Genomic DNA, 24,294 nt, shown 5'->3' on the forward strand with positions numbered 1-24,294 from the left:
AGACCCAATAAGACTCTGAATTGATGCAGTTCTATTGCATACAATAGGTGAGATGATACAAAGAGTCCCTCTGGTGCACTGTTGTACTATATTCTATGTACACCACTGCACCACCATGGAAGGAGATGTGAGGGATGGGCCAGGGCCAAGGCTTGTGCAAGATAAGGGTCAAATTGTGCCTGCAAGTGTACAAGGAGCCTTCCCTGTGATACCCTTACAGAGCAGTCGGACACCTTTTCAGTCACTTCGCTTGGCATAGCACAAGGGCTGCCCCTGCTGTGCAACCCTCCTATCATATTTACTCTTTTCGTATAGCACTCAAGTCACCTTGCTGCCATGGAGACAGTAAAGAAATGCATATAATGGATTAACCCTTTATAGAAATTATCTTTGTTCCGAAATATGCCATTTCCAGATTACTTTTTTTATATAAATCTAATATTGGTTTGAAAATTACAACACTTTTATAGTTTTTGCTATATTTTCAGTAAAATGGTGGTTCTGTAAACCTGTAATGCTGTCACCATAATTCTACAGGCACAATATTTAACTTAAGCAACATAGAAGTGGAATTTCACATGATTCCCTTCCTTCTCCCTCATTATAATTTCTTTTCTCTGTTCACAAGGTCCCTGTGTCACTGCCACCAGACTACCCCTCCAGGACTCTTTTCAGAGCCCATCACTGGCATTGTTCTCCTTGTTGTACCAGAAGGATTGCTGCACAGTTGTGTAAGGTTTAACACTCCATACCCTTCTGGCCCAAAAGATGAGACCAAAACCAGTGATCAAGGTCTCCTGTGAGGACTCCTATGAAATAGTGCACAGCTCAACAATTAGGTCACCAGGCAGGCCATCCAGACAACTGCTTTAAGAACTTTTGTTTTTAATGTTGATGTGTTGTTTAAATTCTTTAAAATGCTTATTCTTCATGTGAAGAGAAGCTGAGCCTTACAATTAATTTTTATTTCCCTGTGTAAGTACATCTTTGTATTGCACAGCGTATTAAACATAGAGCAGATCATAGAATCATAGATTATTAGGGTTGGAAGGGACCTCAGGAGATCATCTAGTCCAACCCCCTGCTCAAAGCAGGATCAATCCCCAACTAAATCCCCAAATGGCCCCCTCAAGGATTGAACTCACAACCCTGGGTTTAGCAGGGCAACGCTCAAACCACTGAGCTATCCCTCCCCCCCCCCTCCCATAATTTGTAGACATCTTTTCATTTTTTGAAAATGCTATAATAACCTTTTGCCAATAAATTTCAGCCTATAGATTGTTCGTGAATTGTTATTGTGAAAAGTCATTTAAGTGTTTAGTATTCTAAATTCACTTTTGGAGCTGTGTGATTGGTAACCTACGCCACGTGGTATTTATTGCTTTCTATTCTGATTGGATACTTTCACCTTCATAAACTACATCTGCCAAAAACAAATTGAGTTTACTCACAAAAGAAATGTTGTATGGTAATTAAGTGAAAACAGATCCAAAATTCACGTTCTGGAAACATCTTAATTGAAAGTGAACAGAAAAATATGTGAACATAGCTGAATCAGAATGGTTCACAAAAGAGAAAATGTTGGCAAATTATTTCTCCCATTGTTCACTCTGATCTAAACACAGACATCCTTATTCAAAAAAAATATGGTAAATCAGTAAATATCCCTCCCATAGCACTTTTCATTTTCAAAGTCCTTCACAAACATTAATTAATTTTATAATAAGAATGAATAAATAAAAAGCTGAATTGCTACAAGAATTATTTTAATTATAATTTTGTTTGTCTTTTCAGCACAATCTAAATACAAAAGGAGAATTCATTTTTAAACTAACTTAAAGGTTCAAAGAGCAGTCTGTCTCCCCACAGTAATATACTGCCAGCGTAAGGCACGTGGGAACTAATGTTCATATGCTGATGCTTTCAAGTCTTTAACCTTTAAAAATTACTAAAAGCGGAAACTACTTGGAAATTAATTTCAGCATTCCTTTTTCTTCATTATTCAAGAAAACACACCTGACTTGGTTTGTAGAACAAATTTTACCTTCACCGTATCTTCTTGCAGTGGAAAGATACACACGCTATTGGCTAACCAGCTCTGTACTCAGTATACATGCTGCAGTAGGCTTGGACTATTTTGTAGACTTTCAGATGTACAATAAGTACTACAGATCATATGATTTAATGTAGCATTGTACAGTACAGAGTCTTTCAACATTTTTTTTTCAGAAATCCTGGGAGGTTCTTCTTGTATCTCAATCAAAGATTATCTACTCGCTGTACCAGTGTTTAATATGGAATCACTTTCTAATGTCTAGCACAAGCAGTGCAAATATCAGAGAAGACTGCATTAAGCATTACAATCTTTATTAGCTTTGGAGTGAAGTCAACTTATGTAGTAAATTTTTTTAAGAATGACAACAACTGAACTTACCCAAGCCATAGGTCTGGAGCGTACCAGACATCTAAATTACAACCTGCCAACGTGGGATGGAAATTTTTGTTTCCTTTCTGTAGACTGGCCAATTTACATTTTGGCACATATCTGTGTAAAATGACTTCCAGATGATAATTGCCAGTCTGGTGTTCTGTATCGATTAAATTCAGTAAGCAGACCCACCTCCACCTTTTCCATGAACTACCATACATAATGAAGACAGTGACTTCAAAGTCTTTAGGAAATCAATACTACGTAAAGGCCCTATTCTTAAAGAAAAAATGGACAGCAGTGTAACTATGTTTAAGAAACAAATAACAAACCACAAAAGCAAGAATATTCAAAATGAAGACTGCCTCTCTGTTGTGTTTAGATATTTCAGAGATCTCTAACAGTTGTCTAATATTGCATGCTATATGTGCTTCAAAAATAGCTAAGCACAGTGGGATAAGTTGACGCCTCAGCAAGAAAGCTGGACCCAGAGAAATCATGAGAGGGCCAGGGCGAGCTACCCTGGCCAGGTTGTTCCCAGAAGAGATGCTGTGGGAATTCCCACTGAGAAGAGTGCACTCCAGTTGAAAGGGCTCGGGTGTCTGTCCTTGTACGAGAACAGGAGAAGACTGTACTGGAGAGCCAGGGCTCAGTGAGGAACGGTGGGACTGCACTGGAGAGCTGGGGTGTGGTAAGGGGCGCCAGGGCGGCCCTGGAGAGCTAGGATGTGGTGAGGGGCACTGGGGCTGTACGGTGCATATATTGTTTGGACTATGCTGGGGAAATTTTAGACTATGATAGGGGAACTTTTGTAATAAATGAACCCCACAAGGGCTATATTTATACTTGATCATAGGCTTTGTACTATTATTGGGGAACCTGAAGGAGGGAAACTGAGGCAGGTGTGTCTATCATGCTGCAGCCTGGCACAGGAGGGCACTCCTGGTGGGGGCCGCACTTCTTACACCTAGATTTCCAAAAATTAATGCAAAAAGTGGGATCTTTGAACCCTGGGGCAAATAACAAGAGGATATAGGTGGCATGCCATTATTAGCTGACTACATCAACTACAATGTGACTTAGGTTCCCCCAGCTACTTGACTACAATGACACACAGGTTCCCAAGTCACATGGGCGCTTAAGTCACTTGTGTCTTTATGCATGTGAAGTGAATTTCATCTTTGCTCCCTGGGATGGTTACGGTCGAAGCATTTGGGGAGCACTGCCTGGTAGAGAGGAACTAGAGTTTTACATTAACAAAAAGGCTTTAAAAATTGAAGAATACAGATGTGTGATAGGATGAGGTACTGGTATTATATGTGGATGATGAAGTACTTTCCAGTTCATTAGTAACTGAGGAGGATGTTAAACAACATCTACTTGGGAGAAACATTTTTAAGTCAACAGGCCTGGATAACTTGCATCTAGAAGTCCTAAAACAACTGGCTGAGAAGATCTCTGGCCCGCTAATATTAATTTTTAACAAATCTTGGCATATGAGGGAAATTCCAGAAGACTGGAAGAGTGCTAATGTTGTGCCAATATTCAAAAAGGGCAAGTAGGATGACCAGTTAGCCTGACATCAGTCCCAGTCAAAATAATAGAAAAGCTGATGGAATTTAACTTATAAAGATTTAAAAGGTGGGAATATAATTTATGCCTGTCAAATGATTTTATGGAAAACAGATCTTGTCAAACAACCTTTTGAAAGGGGTTTGACTCAGTGACACACGACATTCTGATTTTAAAAATGGGCACTATATGCTATTGGTAGAGCATGCAATAAATGGATAAAGCACTGGGTTATCAGGCAGATCTCAAAAAGTAGTCCACCATGGGGAATAATCATCAAATGGGGATGTTCATAGTTGGGTTCCTCAAGGATCAGTATTAGGCCTGGCACTATTCAACATTTTCATCAATGATTTGGAAGTAAATATAAAATCATTGCTCATAAAATTTGTGATGACACAAAGATTGACAGAATGGTAATGATGAGGACTGGGCACTCATACAGAGCAATCTGGATCACTTGATGAGCTGGGTCCATTCAAACACAACATCTTTTAAAACAGGTAGGAACAAGGAATGCAGATCATATCTGCAGTATGGGTCACTGTATCCTGGAAAGCAGTGACTCTGAAAAGGATTTAAGGGTCATAGTAGACAAGCAATGGAATATGAGCTCTCAGTGCAGTGCTGAGATAATAAAGGGCTAATGCGATCCTTGGATATATAAATGAGAGTAGTGAGTAAGAGTAGGGAGATGATTTTTACATCAGTATATGGTATTGGTGAGAACAGTGCTGGAACACTGCATCCAGTTCTGGTGTCCATATTTTAAAAAGGATGTTGAAAAATTCCGAGCACTGCATTGTGTGGTGACAGACATGGTTCCAGGTCTCGAATAGTATAGGGCTCCCCACATCTCATCTCCCTACCTCTGGTTTGGATGAGGCGAATGGGTTGGGACTTTGACTTTCTGTCAGGGTGTCTGGGCAGTCCTGGAGGTATAAAGGGGCACTGTCTTCATACCCAGCCTCAGCTTTGTAAAACCCAGAGCCTTTGGCATCAAGTTAAATTCTACACTGGAATGGTTCCAACAGGTAGTTCAGCGAGTAATTTCTCATTGGCTAATAGTTTTTAATAAAGTTGCGGCCTCCTCATTTAACCATGCTCTGGCATGTGTTTCTCATTGTTTCCACATCAGTGACTGGAAGCTGAAGTCAAACAAATTCAAATTAGAAATTTGGCACCAATTTTTAACAGTCAGGGTGATTAACCACTGGAACAAACTACCCGGGGAAGTTGCGGATTCTCCATATCCTATGTCTTCAAATCAATTATATTCTTTAGCTAAACTGAAGTTATGCTTTAGTTGAGCACAAGTTATTGGGCTCAATACAGGGGTAACTGGGTGACATATAATGGTACATACAGGTGGTCAGACTATGGGATCTAATGGTCCCTTCTAGCCTTAAAGTCAGTCAGTGTATGAATTTGTTTAAACTTGATAAACAGTCAGAAGAAAGTGCCTTCTGTAGCAGGCATGTTTTTTTTATAAAACTTCCCCCTCCAAGTCCTCATGTTGGTGAGCATGTTTCAAGAAGGTGATCTGTAGCTTGAAGTAATATATGTACCACATATTACTGCTGATAAATATCAGTTAAACAAAACAGATTGACATGCTACAATAAATAGTGGATGGAGGATTTATTTTTGTTGTTTGCTGATGGAGACAATCAATAGGTAAAACCTATGCAAATGTGCGGAGTTCAAGTGAGGGCTACCCTGAGCAGGACTTAAGTTATGCACCCGCCTTTGTGCCAAATTTTTCAGTTTTTCTTCTTTAATGAATACATGTATTTTGTGCATTGGAGCATAGCACAGGCGCTTTTGGATGGCAGACTCTTCGAGAAAGAGGAAGAGAGTTTTAATCACAAAAGCAGAAACTTCACTCAGAAGTGATTCTACACTTTGTTCCATTTGTAAATGGTGCATATCGCCTTTTGTGAAACAGAAACCGTGGTTTGATTCGTGATAGCGCTTCATGGATTCTTTACTTGGGTCTTTTTCAGTCTACAATAATGCACATGAAAAGAGGAGATTCAACGTAATTCTACCCAACGGCTAGTGTAAGATCTCTTCCAATCAAGTTCTCTAAGCATATCCTTTTGGTTGAGCTTTAAGCAGCTTTTAAAATAACAGCATTAGCTCCTATTTCTGAACTACTTTGAGGGTTTCAGTAAATGAAGGTGCATCAGAAAGGAGGAGTGACTGAATACCAAGAAACTAAAAAATATTGCAACATATTTTAATGGGCATATCAGACTTGTAAACTAAATAGGTTATTGGAGAACTAGCTCCAGATTCTGAAATGAACTTTAGAGTTCATTGAAAAAAGAAAAAAGCGTAATTGAAATTCATGATGCCAGTTTGGTTTTCGTTGCAGAGATTTATCATTGAAAGCCATATTGCTTCCCCTGCTCTTTTATTTAAAACTCTTCAATGCATTGTTTTTAAGGTCCATTTCTTTTACAAGCCTTTCCTTTCAGCTTGTTCAAGAATCAGGTCTTACGAACATCTGTTTGTGGCTAAAATCAGGCAGGACCCGGCCTGTATCCTGCCTCTCTGCCCCGCTTTTGTTTCCACAAGCCATTGTTTCCGATTTCATGCTATCAGAGGGGCTGCATGTTTTCCTGCGTGAAGTTGTCAGAGAGATAAAAGCTCCGGAGCAGGGTCACATTTAGAGGGATGGGCATGAAAAATTGGTAAAATGTATCTTTAAGCCCACCCACAAGACTGTTCCTTGAAGCAGTTCAGAAATAGAAAGCAGAATTATTATTTTAACGCTGTGCAAATTCCAAAGTGAAAAATCAACAGTGTTGTAGAAAGTTTATAACTAACAGAAGTCTCTAGTACCTCTTAGGCAGATTTCTGTTCAGTTGTCTTTTTCCTCCTGTATTTATTAAAAACAGCCAGTTGGAGTTTTAGAAAAAAAGATACCATCGTCTTCATTGTTGTGTGTGCCCATATCTTTTCAGTGTGAGAATGAAGCTCCAAAAGATTTAAAACAAGTGCTAGACCTTTCAACCATCACCATACTCTAAAGATGGTAGAAACATTAGCACACAATGCTAGTGACAGGTGTGGAGTATCCAATACTGTACTAGGCAAGATCTCCAAAGAAGAAGGTAATGGTGAATGGACAAGGGACAGTGCAGCTTAATTAACTTAATGGAATACATTTTCAAAGCAAGGCACACGGTGCTATGCTTGCAACTCCGGTTATGGTTAACAATGTTGATGAGATAGTGTAAAAACATGAGCTGGGTGTCAGGGCCCCTGTGTGCTACTTTGAACATTTATCCTTTGTTTCTTTTGAATTCTAAATATGGCACCTTACTTTCAAAGGATTTTAAATTAATGCATTTGAAAAAAGCCAATTGCAGTTGCACAATGTGGCCAACTTGGATAGAGTTTAATACCTTGTTCTCTCACAGCTACATCTTTAACAGAGTAAAAAGAAGGAATCAAACATGTCAATAGCAAAATTCCCACTGTCCACTGATTAATGTCAATGTTACTAAAGCATCATCCAAGAAGATTCAAGCATCCGACAGAATAACTGTATTCATTTAGGTATTGAATAGATACAAAATTAAGAAAGTACATTCAGTTGGTTCTGTATTAGGTCTGTGATTATCTGGTGCTGCTTTGGGCTCTAGTGATGAGAGGTATGTACAATTCATGACAACAAAACAATCATGATATATAACTCATGTTTGTTTTTCATAGGCAACTGATGGATCAGGAATCCAGAGACAGTCATTATCTTACTATAGCAATGATTCCAAGCTAGAATGATGTGAATTGTATTGAGCAGTCTAGCACTGGAACTTAACTCTAAGGAGGTAATTTTTTTCAGTAGCTCCTTTTCAAATGTTAAGTCAGCTCTTCACACTTCTTTAAAAATGCTGAGAGGTCATAATCTGGATTTTAGCTGAGTAACCTAGATATGCCATTTAATTTTTTTATAAAGCAATGTTTTGGTTATAGAAATGCAAAAAAAGCATTCAAAATAGGGGTACACCTGTGCATAGATTATTTTGTACATCTTCAAGTGAAAAAAATATTTTAAACTGTAAAATAATTTTCTGGACTAAGAACCTGTATGGTATATTTTCACACCAGACCTTGTCTGTGAACAGAAAAACAAGATTTATTTTAAAACACTGCACAGCATTTAGCAATTGACAGTGCTAGTACTGTAGGTGACACTAAATATGTAGCAATTAGGTGAATACATATTATTTATTGGTATTTATTGTTTAATATTGTGGTAGTGTTTAGAGGCCCCAGTCAGGGAACAGGGCCCCATTGTGCTAGGAACTGGACGCACATATATGTGCACATATGTCATGCCATACCAAAGCACATAAAGTCCTGTAGTACTTCCTGGGATTTTGCCTAAAGACTGTAAGATTGGGCTGAATGCCATTGTCTTAGTCTGTGATAGGTTTTCATTGTATTTTATGAAAACTACATATACTCATTTAACAAAAGGCTGCCAGTAGATTAATGGCAGATAATATGCATTTAATTTTCAGCCCAAAATTTGATGTGTACAATTATATGCCTTCTTAGTGCAAGCAGCAAAGCATGCGCACCCTCAAGCTGGAGGATGTACTTGCACATGTGACTATATAAGTGCCTATCTAGCTCTGCGTGCACACAAAATAGGCATGCAATTACATAATCAGTTTCAGGCTAAAGTCAGGCTCTATGCATTTCTTTATTCATTTGTACACTGATAAACATGCATTAATCATTACAGCAAGAGCTTTGAGGGGCATTTCAACCTCTATTCGGAATACTTATTTATTTGTTGACAGTTTTTTTCCTGCAGATAATTTGCCTTCGTCTGATGAAGTGTGAATTCTTTTTGAGGCTGTAGAATTTCTGTGCCAGCAATTCTCTTTGACGTACCTGCCTGACTTTCTCGGGTGCAAGAATTTGCTTTGTTTTGTTTTATCTTGAAAGGGAAAAGAGAAAAGGCTACAGTAAAAATTAATTGTGCATCTTAAAATCCATTACTAAAAATAAGTGAAAAAGACCTCTCTTGAGGAACTACAGAAGTTATTACAGCTTTCACTTCTTGTAGAGTATGAAAAAGCTTTCTGTATGTTAAACAGTCTTGTGGACATCTGGCATGATTGGTTTTAATCTGCTGACTAAAAAGTCAGGATTAAATCTTGCTTTACACCTCTTTGTATTGCAGTCAGTAAAGTGACAGAGCTGCTCTGAAACAATGACACTACTTATTCCACCCAATATGCCATGTGGTAGATCACCCCCTTTTTCAGCACCACTTCTCTGCAAAGACAATGAAGCATCTGGTGGGGTTTTCCTGTGTCCAAGATATTTTTTGTCAGTAATTTCACTCAGCCAGTCTGCTTAGTTCTCCCCTGGTGCTAGTTTTTGAGACAGGGTGTGCCAAACCCAGTGGCAAGAGGTCAAGAGGCCAAAGTGATGAATTTTTATGTGCCTGTTCCTTGTGTTTCTGCTCAGTCATGATTCTTTGCGCTCTGTGCTGCTTCTGAAAGGGAGCCACAGTGGGCAATTTGTCCTCCTGGTCTGGAGAGAATGGGGAGGCAGATGAGTTAAAATGGCATGTATGTCTTCGAACAGAGAAGCACACAAATGTTTTCTTATGGTGAAACAGAATACTCCTGTCACTATTCAGCACAAGAGGTACTTGGAGATTTGTAGCCTGTTGGCTTTCGATCAAGTGACAAATGAATTTAGCAGCACTTAAAGATATAGAGGCAGAATAGCACTTCAGCAACTAGTCCCCAGCTGTTAATGTTAACATTATGTTGCATTAACACATTTCAAGCTGCATTATTTCCCCTATCTATAACCATGATTTTTTTTGTCCCAGCTCTCTGTGCACCTATGTTGCATACCTCGCAGTGTTTGAGTCCAGTTTTGCATCAGTGAAATGTTTTTAATCTGCATTTAATAAATTATGAAAAATGTGCTTTTTGGTTTCTTGTCCTACTTGGGCCCTGTGTTCCCCTCCCATATCAGATAGCATGGTAGAGAACACTGATCAAAAAAGATTAACAGGAGTATGTGAGTTCCATTTGTGCCACGTCATTCCATCTTCTGGCAGCAGTGCTGTGCAATCTCTGATGTTACTGTTTAAGCTGGGGAGCTGCATTCATTGTTGAGTTAAACCCCACTGTGTTCCTGTCAGGTGGTGTGAAAATACTCTTCCTCCAAATTCCTCTCTCTGTCTACCTCTGCTCACCCATGGTAGCATGATGGGCTCAGTGGCTGTATTGCCATACACTCCTGGCCAATGACAGAGCTCTTGATGGAGCCCACATACCATCGAGGGATACCTAATATTGCTCTAAGCACCATTTACAGTTCCTTCATTCCTACATGGACTGAAGTCCTCTGAGGGAGGGAACAAAGCTACTTACAGATGGTGTAGAAGAGTCAATAGGGAAAACATCCTGCCTAACCTCCTTTCTCACTCCATGTTGTTGCCCCTCTTGTCCCACAGCATCTTTTTCCATGATTTGCTCTCCTCTACTCTGTGCAGCATTTTATTTGTAAATACCTGTCATACACAATATGACCTACATTTTATTTACAAATGGTGTTTTTCATTCCTTTTATTCCAAAATACTTTTTAAAAAAATGTGTTTAGTCCTCATGAAAGTTAGGAATTCAGCATTGGCTTGAATTCGGTTTAATTTGCTTAGCAAGGATCTAAACACAGCTCCAGCAACGTGCCTTGGTGTTGACCTGCAATAATCCTACACTTAGTTCTGAACCTTTCTTGAGTGGAGTATGCTATCATACCAAATTGTGTGGCAGCTTTTATAATGCTAATAATTGGACACTAAGATGATACCACCAATGACTAGGGATGAGCAAGCTCATGTTTTCTTACTCTGAATTACTCTGACATCATTGGCTGGAAAGTATGACTTGAATTCATAATTATTGAGTTCATATTCCATTTACTATTTTAAAAATGGAATAAAAGAATGAATGGCGAGGAAGGAGAAGAGAGGAAGTCCTGTGAGAACTGGAGTGGAGATTGGGCAGAATGAAAAACAAATTCAGGGAAACTAGATGAAGAGAAGCGGGGGTGGGGAATGTTAATGCAAAAATAAATACAGCACATATAATACGTACGTTAGGGCACCTACTTTGCCAGATTAGCTTTTTGGGTCATTCTCTCTTCTATTCCTAATCTCACATAGCACCGGCTTCCTTTTAAGCTAGAAATCCTCCTTTTTCCCCATTTGAATCTTTTCTGAAAAATGTAAATTTAAACTCAAAAAATTATTTGGCTAACACAAAAATAATAAGGCTCCCAAACCCTAAATTCCACAAAGCTCTGCCATTAGCACTTGTTACCTGGGCATAATTTGAACACAGGATCCAGAAGTAGATGGTTTAGTGCACTAACTCGCAGTGTATCATGTAGTCCTCGAAAAACCATATTTTTGACAATTAGAAGTAAAAAAATTTCTTTCTGCCAAACAACCTTGTCAGTTTTTTTGTAAATAAATAAATGCCTTTAGTTACAAGCATGATAAACCTTTATCTTGTAGTGGAAAAATGTTGCTACAGTTGAGAGAAAAATATTTTGTTGGAATATGCAGAATATCCAAGCTGGTGCTAGTATCAATGTAGTAAATAATATAGGTGGACGACATAACTTCTGAAACTCATGTAACGAGACAGAAAATAAAACTGTTTGTCCTGAGCATACCACGTATCACAAGCTATCCCCAAGAAATGTATTTCCTGCTTGCAGTGGTGGATCATTTCGTTTGGTAAAGCATTTCTGTTAATGGTAATAGGTTTGGAAAATGTCATGTCCTGCTGTTCATATGTCACTGGGATTAGCCTCACCCTTCAGGTGCTACTTGACATCTGATGTTGTGGTAAATTTGTAGTAAGATTAAAAAAGTAGTTAGGGTCATGGAATTGTACAAGCACAAATCTGTAGTCGGGCTAAGAGCTCTTTTTGACTAGTCTCTTCAAATGTACAGATGAACACATAGATATCTTTTTACTCTTATCTGTTATGTTAGGAACAAAGATGAACCAAAAGAGTTGATATCTCACATAACGTAAAGTATTACCCGGGTGTGACTCCACTGAGATCAGTGAGGTTATCCCAGGAGTAAATTTAGGCTATGATGTTTGTTTTTAGTTTGTACAAACAGGTAAATTGAGTACTTTGCTGCCTAAAGCCTGCCAGATCATATTGTTTGGCACACTTTCTGACTTTGAAGAGCAAAAACACCTGGTGTGCCATGCCAACTTTCAAAAAGGTATCCTATCAATTTATCAATCCTATCAATTTATATACTTCATAGGATGTTAATTTTATTTATAGTAAATAAACTTAATTTCCCTTGTGCTAATTCTCATTTTAGGTGTAGGTGCTCATCTGCCTTGCGGTTTCTAGTAGGAAATCCCTTCCTCCAGCTGACTGCAGTGCCAATTCAGGAAAGCACTTACGCACATTTTATTAACTGCAACAGGAATGCTTCTAATTGTTCATAATTACTGCTAAAACTTCCATAGTGGTAGGTCAGGTTAGTGGGGAAAAGGAGGAACTAATCCTTATAAGGCTCATCAGGAAGGTGTAGTTGGATGAGCTCAGTAGTAACTTCATTTTGGACTTCACTGAGGAAGATACGAGTATCTTAATCCTTATTATGTGTGTAATACTTTCCATTTTCTTAGTACTTTGCAAACATTACTTAATCTTTTTACTACCTTTTTGAGCAAGTATCATCCATATTTTGCAGATGAGAAAACACAGGCAGATCTATGTAATGTACCCAAGGTCAGAGAGGACGTATGTGTAAGAATTAGGATGAATTTAGCAGTTCCTGGCTCCCTGTGCCATGCGTAGTCCACTAGTTTACACCTTTCTCAAATGAGCCCCAAGATAAATGAAAAAACAAAACTGGAGTCATTTATTACATAGAATGGCAAAAAGCAGCTTACAGCATCAGCATCCTAAATGCCAGTTCAGCTTATGTTGTAAGGAGAACTGCTCACTGTGGAGGGATATGCAGAGTTGCATATTGGTTCCATATACAAACAAGGCAAAATTACTTACCTACAATTTTTACAGAATGTTAAACCTTGTCTTTCTATTTGTCCAGAAAGAACCAATGCTAACTTTATCCAAACTCATAACCTGGTTGTTAAAATGTGTAAAAATTCTTTAGTTTCCCCATACGCTTTAGGTAGGATCTCAATTGTCTATAACTGTGCAGGCATCAGTAATCTTTTTCCAGGAGTCTTTGATCAGATATGGGTTTTAATTTCGCAAGTGTTTCTCCTTCAAGCTTTCTGTATTTCTGTTGGTCTTTAGACATTTTCAATCCCTTCATATATCGTATTATCCAACGATCAAGGGAAGCTATTTGTGTGGCCTCTTCTGGAAAAGGACTTGCTTTCTTACCAAGCCCAAGCCAAATATTTCAGAGACCTAAACTAAATTTTAAGATGGGGAGCTATAACTATTTCTCCAATTCCAAGTCCAATGATATAGCTGTAATTGAAGAATGCGTATTCCAAAATTGAATGCCGCTGAAGTGTCAGACAGAAAACAACAGCAGTAGAGTTTTTAGGGTTTGTGTCTTAAAAATAGAACACTTAATGTTCAAGTTATTTGGAGAAGTCAGCTGGAAAATTAGCCAGTGATAATTCTTAACACAGTGAATGTTGGTTAACATGTTGGCAATTCAGAAAACTTTATATGGACAGAAAACTAGATATGATGTTCCTGTTTCTAGTCAGTTCACTGTTTATTAAAAATTCATTAATTCAAGAGGAAGCAGTGTTGTCCAGTAGACAGAGCATAGGGCTGTGACTCAGGAGAGTGAGTCCAAGGAATTGCACTTCTCTCTCCTTTGTGATGTGAAGTTTATTCCAGTCAGCGGATGAAAAGTGCTATCTTAATGCTAGGGTAAACAACAAACAAAAATAAAAGGTGTTTTACATTGTCCTACACCCTTCCCCTTGTGGTTAAAAGTAGCTAGTGCAACATTGCCAGCCAGACAATTTCCTTAGAGTTTTGTGGCCTAACTTCAAAGCCACACAAAACTTCAGGTTCAAACTGTTATTCTTGGGGCCAGTGTGTGAGAGAGTGTAAAAAAGGAAAAAGGGATAGCTTCTAATGAAAACTGCGTGTGCGTGTGTGTGTAACACACACACAACACATAGTGTGTCAGGCTCAGTCCCTTCTGCTTTGCTTTGTCTTTAAGAGAAGATGTCAGTCCCTCCCCTGCTTACTCTGCAGGCTGGGTGAGAGGAAAGGAAATGACGTTGTAGGTACCTATCCTGTGTCCTATCCAATTCCTGCTTTTCTTTTGGGATGGAAGTTTGCTTGACCCTGACCCCCCACAAGTCAACTGTAGATGTCAGTGCTTGTCCCCCAACTATGTCACTTCTGACTATGGCTTGTAGAGTGTATATCTGTGTATAGTGTTGTTTGCAGCCTAATAGAAGATGATCATTCTATTGAATTGTCCTGTTTCTGCAGTTAAGTTTAAGGGTTTTCTTCTAAATGCTCTCTCGTACTGAATCTGTAAGTTTAGTTCATTTAACTTTTTCTTTAACTTGTAGGAAAAGTTCACGTATCAGAGCTGTCTTTAACACTATTTGGCAATGCCACGAATGGGTACTGTGCACATATGAAGTGTCTTCTAGCAATAACTCTCCAGCCCTGCCCTCACACCTCCGCTCATTATCATGTCACTCAACTCACATCACAATGTACACTTTAAATTTAATGAACAAAACAGAAATCTTTAGAAGTATCGAGACAGGTGCTAATTACTTTGCTTTCATGTTGCCTACCTTCCCTACACCCTTCCTTGTCCATGCTGTAGTGCAGTAGTGGGCAACCTGCGGCCTGCAGGCCACACGCAGCCCATCAGGTTAATCCGCTGGCGGGCCACCAGACTGTTTGTTTCCATTTGCACGGCCGCTCGTAGCTCCCAGTGGCCGCGGTTCACCGTTCCCGGCCAATGGGAGCTGCGGGAAGCGGCGGCCAGGCCCGCTGTACTGTGTTTATTGCAGGTTCCTTGGGGAAAAGACCTTGTCTTCCTATTTGTCCAGAAAGAACCAAGGACATATTTAGTGATGTATTATTAACAGTGATCTAAAAGATTCTTAAGAAGAGAATGTTCAAATAGGTTTGAAGCAGAGTGTAATATAAAGAGTTGTACTGGAGTAAGGGGCAAGTCCATATCCCAGCATGCAGCCCAGTCATCTCAGCTGTGCCCCGATGAGATTCATAGAAGGAAATGGAGAGGAATCTTGCTAGTCTGGCACCAAGCAAGTCTCCTCAGCAGACATGTTTGAGATTTTCAAAGTTTAAATTTAGATTTAAAGGGGTATTTTTAGCATAAAAGCTACCATCACTGGCGCTGCTCAAAGAGATACTTTAAAACTGAAATAAACCTTTAAAAGCTTTAGATACACTAGCAGGCCCTCTGAGACACTACAACACATCCCATGGAAGTCTGTAGGCCAGGACTTCAGTGGTGACATCAAAGGTCCTGTAAGTTGCACCGTGAGGTAAATCGGTCATAAAATTGATGTAAGTGGCAGCACAGTGTAATTTGCACTGATTTGGCATCAAAAAATATACAAACCAGGTATACCTTACATACCAAGGGGACAGAAGGTGACGTAACAGGAAAAGCAACTAACAGGATGGTGTAAAATAAAGCAAGCCTTTGCTTTAGCTTACTTCACACCATCCCCAACACTTATGGGGCCAAAAACTTCAGTGGATGCTGCTGCTGTACCTGCTTATGCCAGGTCTGAATATGGTCCTGATAGATTATAAAATTAGTATGACAGTAATTTCGCATGCTGACTGAATGCCCAAACTGGGCAAGTTAAAGTACTTTGTGACATGCCCATACATATTTGTTTTCCGTCAGATTAGGCCATCATTTATGTCACTGCTGAATTTTGGCCCCTGGAATGTAGAGATTTTGATTTATTTTTTCCTTGTGACTATTTTAGACCTAATCATGTCTCTGAAATGTTCATGGTGTTTCTATTTCTTCCCCGACCCCTCAACCTCCCACACTGGTTGAGTTTAGCCTGAATCAAGGACACTTTGTCCAGCTGAAAATAGGAGTATATTCTTTAGGGTGGATTTTCATTGTCTTGCATTGGGCATTTATTGCTGCAACTTCCATAAATGTTCATATAAGTTATGTGGCTGAATATCTATACACCACAGTGAAAGGTTAACCCTAAATTTCTATTAGAATGGTGTGTGTACAAAAATTAAAACACTAAAATGTTGATTAAACATAAGCTCCTATCCAAAAGTTTTAATTGTGTATCACTGACTGGTGAAAAAAGCTAGATCAGACTCTGGCTTTCTCCAGTAAACACTCAGGGTCTGAATCTGATCTCTTTTACTCCACTGAGTTCAGTGAAATTACTCCTGATGTACACCAATATAAGTGAGATCAGAATCAGACCTTCACAGATCAGAAACAGCCTGAACAAGACAGATGTTTCTGTACTCCTGAAGTAGCAAGTCCTCTAGCTCTCAAATTGTTTCAAATACAATTTGCCTCCTATGATAATAAAAAAGCATTTGGTTGTCCTAATTCAATAAATGTCAGGCAGATTTTTTTTCAAGAGCTGTTTCAGGAAAAGTGGCTAAAAGTATTTATGTTTCCTAATTGAGATGAGCTATGTATCTCTCTTACATCCTGTCAAAATCTACAAGAGATTTAACTGAAATAAAATTTAGCATCTTAAAAGATTATTTGGTTACTGGTATGTTGTTTGGTTCAGTGTCTTAGCCCTTTTTCTCTTCTGTGCCTTGCTACTTCTAAAAAGAAACACTTTTGCTAAACCCATGAAGGTTCCTTGGAAATTACTGAGACTTATTATGAATTATAGTTGCAGTTGTTGCTGGAACTTTTTCATTATAACGAGACACTGAAAATGTTCCAATTATTTTATTTTAGAAGAATTAATAAGTAATAAAACAAAGTTTCCTAAGAAGATTATTTAAATCACATGGGAAAAGTAATACACATATTTAGATTCTTCATCAGAGATAATAGGAAAGTTTGAATCCATACGTGTTGGACATAGCATTTTTTCAAAATCTTTTTAATTTAAGTAAGTACAGGCATGCAATAAAAGACACAAATCACATATCGGAGTTTGACATAGAACTCTAGAAGGTGACCAGAGAATAAATTTGCAAAATAAATGAGAAAACACTATTGCAGTTTTCAGCAGAGGGTTACACTAATGAGGAAAAAATGGTACGATTTACTGGTTTATGGTATTTTCTGTATATTCAGTGAAGGGTTGCCATGTTTCAATATGCATATGTGTCTCTGTTGCTGACAGAATAGTTTTATTTGGCACTGCAGAATACTGTAAAATATTTTAATGCACTGCATTATAAAGTTAAGCAGAAGAATTTTAAAGGTTGCATTTATTCTGCAAATGAAAAGAAGATTCATTTCCTGAAGACTGCAGAGCAATGGCATACAGAAGTAACTTTATAACTTTGCATAGTGGTAAAATATAGTAAATTCTGAGTAAATTGATTACATCAGAAAAGTTATAGCTGTGTTTTACAACTCTATATAGATGAATGTCACAAGTATTTTTTTATATGTTACTTTGAAGAACCTACAGGAGTCTACCTGTGTGGATAATCCAAGTAAAATTGGAATAAGGTATGTCTGTATCCTAGCTAAAGGATGAAGACTGAGTGGCAACTCTCCTGCAAGCACTGTAGCAATATTTAACTTGCAAAAGAAAAACAAGTGCCTGAAATTAAAGAAGAAAAAGAAGAAAACTGGATAGAGGCTTTTTGCTATCTGGTTTCCCATCATCTAAAAAGATGCCTTTAAAGAACCGTAGAACATTGGAAAAAACAGCATGTTTTCATAGCATTTTGATTTTTTTAACCACAACAAAAAATCCCTTCATAAGTAGACTTGGCTAAAAAGGCACATGTTCCTGAAAGTTTTCTGCTTGGGTGACTACGACTTTGTAGAAATTGAAAGGAGAGGGAAAAAGGAATGCTCCAGCTTGTATAAGAAATGAACCTTTGCCCAATCACTTTTTGTTTGCAAATAAGGTAACTTTTTGTGTGTGTGAAATTTGAAAGCAATAAGGTATGTGGGTCCTTTCTCTTTATTGGTTCTCAAGAGTCGATCAGATTTTTATTCTTTTAGAGCAGCCTGAAGTTGTGAGATAAAGCAGCTCAGAAAAAAATGTTCTCAAGCAGATGCCTTTAAGAGACAGAAATCATGAATTTCTTGAATTGCAACCACTCTGGGGGTGGCTACAATGACTTTTTGACAGTGACAGTAACTCTGCCTTGTCTTTTTGAGCCCTTCTTTGGCCCATTCACTCCGGAAAGCTGCTTAAGCGCACTTAAGCGCATTAGCATTTGGATGCTAGGGGACCATATTGACCCTCATTTGGAAAGTTTAAATGAGTGAAAGATGGAGCGATTTGTTAGGGCTTTAGAAACCAGCTTTAGAGAGCGGCGGGTTTTCCGCTTTGGTTTGTTCGGGTGCTTGTTCTAATCTGGTGCGCTGTTTAAAGGCGACCAGACTGATTTGTGACACATGAGTCCAAAGGGCTATTTTTTTGGGCTTGACCCGATTAGCTAATCTGTGCTTTGAATTTCAATGGCTGGTATCAGAGGGAGTGCACTTTGGGAATGGCTCACTGTTGGATTACCTCATTGGTAACTGCATACAGACACAGATGGCAAAATGTTAATTACTTGTCAAAAGAGACAAAATGGGATCTAAGGTAAATTGTGGTGATGTGTGGAAAAAGTGATTAGGTCTATGTTAAAAAATTAAATGAAATCAAAACTGCAGCTCCCCGAAGGATTTGGCATGCCACTCTTTCACCGTCCTCTCAGCATGACCTTTACCAGTTTAGTTATAACTTCTTCCCTGTGTTCGCAGAAGCCTGATCCACTGAACAAAAATGGTCTGAAAAATTGTGACCACAAACACCATTTTCGAGGGTATTTTGTGTTAATATAAGCACAGATTTTTTTTCCTCTAGTGAGATTTGTGTTTTTCAAACATTCCAACAGCAGTGTTTGTGCTGCTCTAGATAATGATTGTGCCAGAATTTGCATTATGAGTCCCTCTTGCCAGGGATTTATAATTTAGTGTAGTAACATTTATGAAGGGTGAAAAATTAATATCCAGAGGAAGAAGTTCAGGAGGAAATATTTTTAGCAAAATGAGAAGGGGAAATCAATTAGCAATGTTTAAGTTCATAGGACTGAAGAGAAAGATCAGATTTATTTGTGCTATATTTTTCTTGTGATACACTCAGAAGTCGTCATCCTTTAAAAATGAATTTTTATGGCTTGTTATTATTATTATTTATCAGTATTATGGTAGCATGTAAGGGCTCCAGTCAAAGATCATGACCTCGTTGTGCTAGGTGCTTTATAAAGAGTAAAAATAAATAAATAAATCTTTAGATATTCAAGGATGTGTTTGGTTATTTTTGTTAGGAAGTACATTTGTTGAGAAGAGCAGTCACTGCAGATGTTCAGCATCTTCTTAAAAATAAATGAATAAGTGTTTTTGCAAATATGCTAAAAATCCCATTACAGTCTTTCTGATACACAGTGCATTTCTAAAATAAGTCCAACATATGTATTTTTTCAGGAAGGAAAGAAGCAAAAAGTAAAATGATAAATGGAATTGATGGTTTTGTGGCTAAAGATAAACTGGATTCTATTTCAGACTCTGCTAGAGACTTTCCAGGTGACTTTGGCCAAGATAATAAGAGGCAAATTCTGTTCTGATATTGGTGAAATCCTGTTTATATCAGATTCCTATGTGGCTTAAACAGATGTTATGCCACATCTGAATTTGGTTTTAGCTTCAGTTTCCCCATCTGTAAAATGGGATAATGATAGATTTGTAACTCACAGGGGTATTATGAGAATACATTCACTAAGGATTGTAAAATGCTTTTAGAGCCTCAGATATAGGAGCCTTAGTAACTATAGAAGCAGAAAATATTTATTTTATTATTAAATATTATGCAAAACCAAAACGAGTTTTCTGGCCAGCATGAAAAAGAATAAAAATGCACTGCAAGTAAATCCCCACTTTCTTTGTTCTTACTTTAATTCCTGTCTTGTGCACTATTCAGTTAGGAAGCGCTAACAAAATAAATCTCTATGCAAGAAGACATTTCCCGTCAGTTCTCCTAACCCTGCATCATATCTGGGCCCAAATTCAGCAGTCTGTCCTGTTTATCAAAGCACTTACCCATTTGCTTAACTTCAATAGAGCTTAAGCATATGCTTAAATTTAAGCATATGTTTAAGTGCTTTGCTGAATCCTCCAGATTTCCATCTGTAATTGAATGCAACAGAGAAGTCCCTTTCACAATAGGCATACCTAAAGCTAATTAATACAAAGCGTTCTATAACATTAAAGCTAGTCTATAACCAGACAAATGGACGAGAAATCAAAGACAAATATGACACTCTGTCTGGAATTCATACTGTTGAACCTAGATAAGTGTTAAATTACAATATATTTTATCCCAAAGCCCTGAGACCCACAAAATATTTAGGAGTACAGTGCCGTCACTTGTTGGGAAGGGTGGTCATACAAGAGGATTTGCTTCTCCAATAGACTTAGCCCCTGCAGCCAATTGCAAAGTTATAAAAGTTTTGTTGGTTTATGTTTATAGATTGAAACCACATTTGAGCATGAAACTTTTACAATAGATTGTCGGGGGTTCTTAAATTGCTACATGTATTACTGTTTGTATATGAGCTTGAAGTTCCATCAATTCACTTTACAATTTTTTAAGGAAGTGGTATGTGAAGAAACAAAATTTGGGGGGCTGCTGAGCTAGCAGGAATGGCTGTTGAGGATGGTCACAAGTAATGTGTGAAGTGGGATCATGTAATACGGTCAAACCTTTTAAAGTAAAAATGCACAGTACAATGAGTTAAGAAGTTAATGTTTGCTTTCAGAAAGAATTTTCTTGGTTTTGTCAGTTTGTGTCAGAACATTAATGTAGCTCATTAGTTAGATTTTTAATGAATGGAGATACATTAAATTAATTGTGTTTTGTATTTAAAATTGACTTTCAGCAAAAACACACTTTTCACTGAGCATTGGATCAAGCCCTTAATGTTTATTGATTGAGAAGGCTACAAAATGGGGGTTCATCTTTCTGATAAAACTATCTCTCTCTTGCTTTCTTTTTTATTAGACACTTTGTACAAAGGCTACAATGCAGACTATCCGAGCAGCTGACACCAATGAAGTAGTCAAGCTAATATTCCGTGAATCTGATAATGACCGAAAGGTATGTAACCGAATACAGACATATCAGAGAAGATTGTTGAACATCTCCTTTTCAGATTTGCAAACATCAAAGGCAAAATTTGTCTCTGGCTGTAATTTCTGGAAGTCACTTATCAGGGATGAATTTAGCTCCAAAAATTTAGTTACAAAATGTAGGCTAAGATAACTTAGCACCTGATCCTTTAGGGTGATGAGCATCATCTTGCAAGATTGAGCTCTTAGGTGTGAATTATTGTATGATTTGTGATGCAAGTGAGTTTTTGGTAGGTTGTATTCTTTCCTGACAGGCACTTTACGTAGCCCTGCAAAAATTAGACTTACACATCATCATTTAGGGGGAGAATATAGATGTCCACACTCTTCAGAACTGTTTGTTTAATCTTGTTAGCTGTTTGCCAGTGAACCAAATGGACTGACTGATAAGGAGAGAGATTTAGCGATCTAGAAATTTACTTGATTTTTAAAGGGCTGAAGTTATATAGTTGAGAATGACTGACTGCCTAACTCATATGACCACTTAGGCCAGAAGTTCTTCCCTGATTTTTTTTTTTCTGCTTTACTTTCTCAGGTTATGTTACAGTTAGAAAAGAAGCTCTTTGACTATTTTAATCAAGATGTTTTTAGAGACAACAATGGCACTGCGGTAAGTTTGTGGCTATGCAACATTTTAAAAATAAGTAGTTTTTTACATTACTACATTTATGGTGGGCACATGAGATTGGAAGTGGGACCCACTTGGACAAAATAGCTCAAAAAACCATGGGTAAGTTACCTTTTTTGAGGTCTAAATATATTACGGTGGATGGAAAATTGATATTGACTATCTTCACATACCGATATTTTTCTCGTTTTGGAACATTTGGTCCAATCTGTGCTTTGACAGAGCCTTTCTTTATATTATCTCACTAAAAATTCCGTACCATTTCCAATTCCATTTGACAGATAAACAAGAGAAATGAGAACTTGTCCCTCTACATTTATCTGTTTTATTTCTCTTAACTTTTTTAATATCAACTTGAAAGCTTATAATTTTATTCTTCTTTCAGTACAGCTTTATCTGCTGAACAAAGTCACTCCTCTTTATTGCAATTCATAATATACCAGTGGCATTTCAAATGACAGTTTGGACGATTTCCCATACATGAACCACATGCCCATACACACATACTTGTATGCAAACTCATATGCAGACATGATACTTTAACATATTACATTTCAAAATCAGCTGCCATTTCGTTCACACACCAAGAAGCAGGAAATCTTCCAGATCAAGCATGGAAGGAAAAAGATAAACGATATAATGAGCCATTGGAGATAATCTAATCTTCATGGTCTAGTTAAACACGCAGCACCATGATCACTAAAAACAAACTACCTATCTAAAAGGATAAATGTTCCTATACCGAATTCAACCAAAAAAATCCATCGCATCCTTCATCAACCAGCGGTCTTGTACCAGCCTGACAGAAATTTAATTCAAGCTGGCTCCTGAAAATAATTATTGTATTTTAAGAGTAGTAATCATTGGTCGGGACATGATTGAATGTGTCCATGCCTATTGACTTTTTCTATGATTTATAGCTTTGTTTAGTCGATATTCCCATCGAAATTGTATAATTAATTATAAGTGGGGCTGTCAGGTCTGCAGGATGGAGTGCCCTGATGAGTATTTGGGAAGATTAAATTTTCCTTAGCTATACCGATGCAAGGCTTGGGAATTTTCACAGCACTATGGCTGTTGGATAAAGATGTTTTCTGTGTGTTTAGCAACTGCTTTAGCTCAAGATCCATTGATTTTCTGAGCTCTTTTTTATCAGTGTGGTGTCTCTTCAGTAACAGTGGAATTTGTGCAGATGTGACAAGACATGACAAATATTTATTATAAACAGCCTACTTTATCATTGTCCACACACAGTTATTCCGTCTTTTTTACACTTTAATCAACAAAAAGAATTCTTAAGATAGATGTAGAAATGGTTATCATGTTTATGAAAAATCTAAAACAGATACAAATTATCAGTTCAGCAGAAATACTGTCGCTTCCAGTCTGAAATATTTCAGGTCTAATATTTTCCAAACTTCAGCAACTGTCCCTGTTTCCTCCACAAAATGGCATGTACAATGAATAAGTGAAGACCCCTCTATATCATTCTGTTTTTAAAAGATCAATGCAGATAGCAACTTTACTAAGGTATATAGTAAGATAGAAAAGAGAAAATTCATGTCAAATCTCTAACTAATGCAAAATTATCATAGAACATCAAGTGAAATCTACCTTAGCGTTGTAATGTACTTCAAGGACCCAGTTCAACTCTGGTATAACTCCATTGACTACAATGGAGCTACAGTGTCTATGTGCTACAGTGGTGAGTGTTACAAAGAAAATAATGGGAAGGATGGAATGCATGACTCACATGAGGCTGAACTTGGCTCTGATTGTCACATTAATTCCCAAACATAGTGAGTTTAAGTGGGCATCTAAAAGTAGTATCTTTGAGATAGAAGAGCTTAGAAACACTGGTCCTCAGGTCCAGCCAAGTTCTCCTGTACAATACCTGTATGTCCTCCTGATCCAGAGGCTGGCCTGGGACCAGTTCAGCTCCAAGAACAAGTCTGAGAAGCCTCAGGGCTATTCTAACTTGTGCCAGCGAGTAAGAGCCTCCCAGGGGACACTACACTAGCTGAGGATTGTTAGAGTTCTGTGGTGTTCCGGCCACTCTCCCTTTCTGGTTATGCTCCCAAAGCACCCAAATAGCAGAGGGCTTACACTGTGGGGGAAATCCTCAGCTGGCTCATTAAGCCAGTTTCATGACCTCTCTGCACCACTGGAGCAGGATCTACAATCAGGTCCAACGTTCCTGGCATTGCACTATTATGTGTGGAAAAGTCAGCCACCTTAGCTGTACATTTGGATTTGCCAGTTTTACA

The 24,294-nt window shown here is 38.0% G+C and overlaps 1 protein-coding gene across 1 annotated transcript in view; it reads left to right on the top strand.

The window, feature by feature from the left end:
• INPP5A (inositol polyphosphate-5-phosphatase A) overlaps positions 1-24,294 on the top strand; it is a 278,978-nt gene that overhangs the window by 204,382 nt on the left and 50,302 nt on the right. Inside the window, exons 8-9 of the mRNA XM_065407974.1 lie at positions 21,272-21,367; positions 21,935-22,009. Of these exons, the coding sequence (XP_065264046.1) occupies positions 21,272-21,367; positions 21,935-22,009 (171 nt within the window). The remainder of the gene's footprint in view (positions 1-21,271; positions 21,368-21,934; positions 22,010-24,294) is intronic.

Source organism: Emys orbicularis, chromosome 7 (genome assembly GCF_028017835.1).
Source record: "Emys orbicularis isolate rEmyOrb1 chromosome 7, rEmyOrb1.hap1, whole genome shotgun sequence".
Taxonomy (NCBI): Eukaryota; Metazoa; Chordata; order Testudines; family Emydidae; genus Emys; species Emys orbicularis.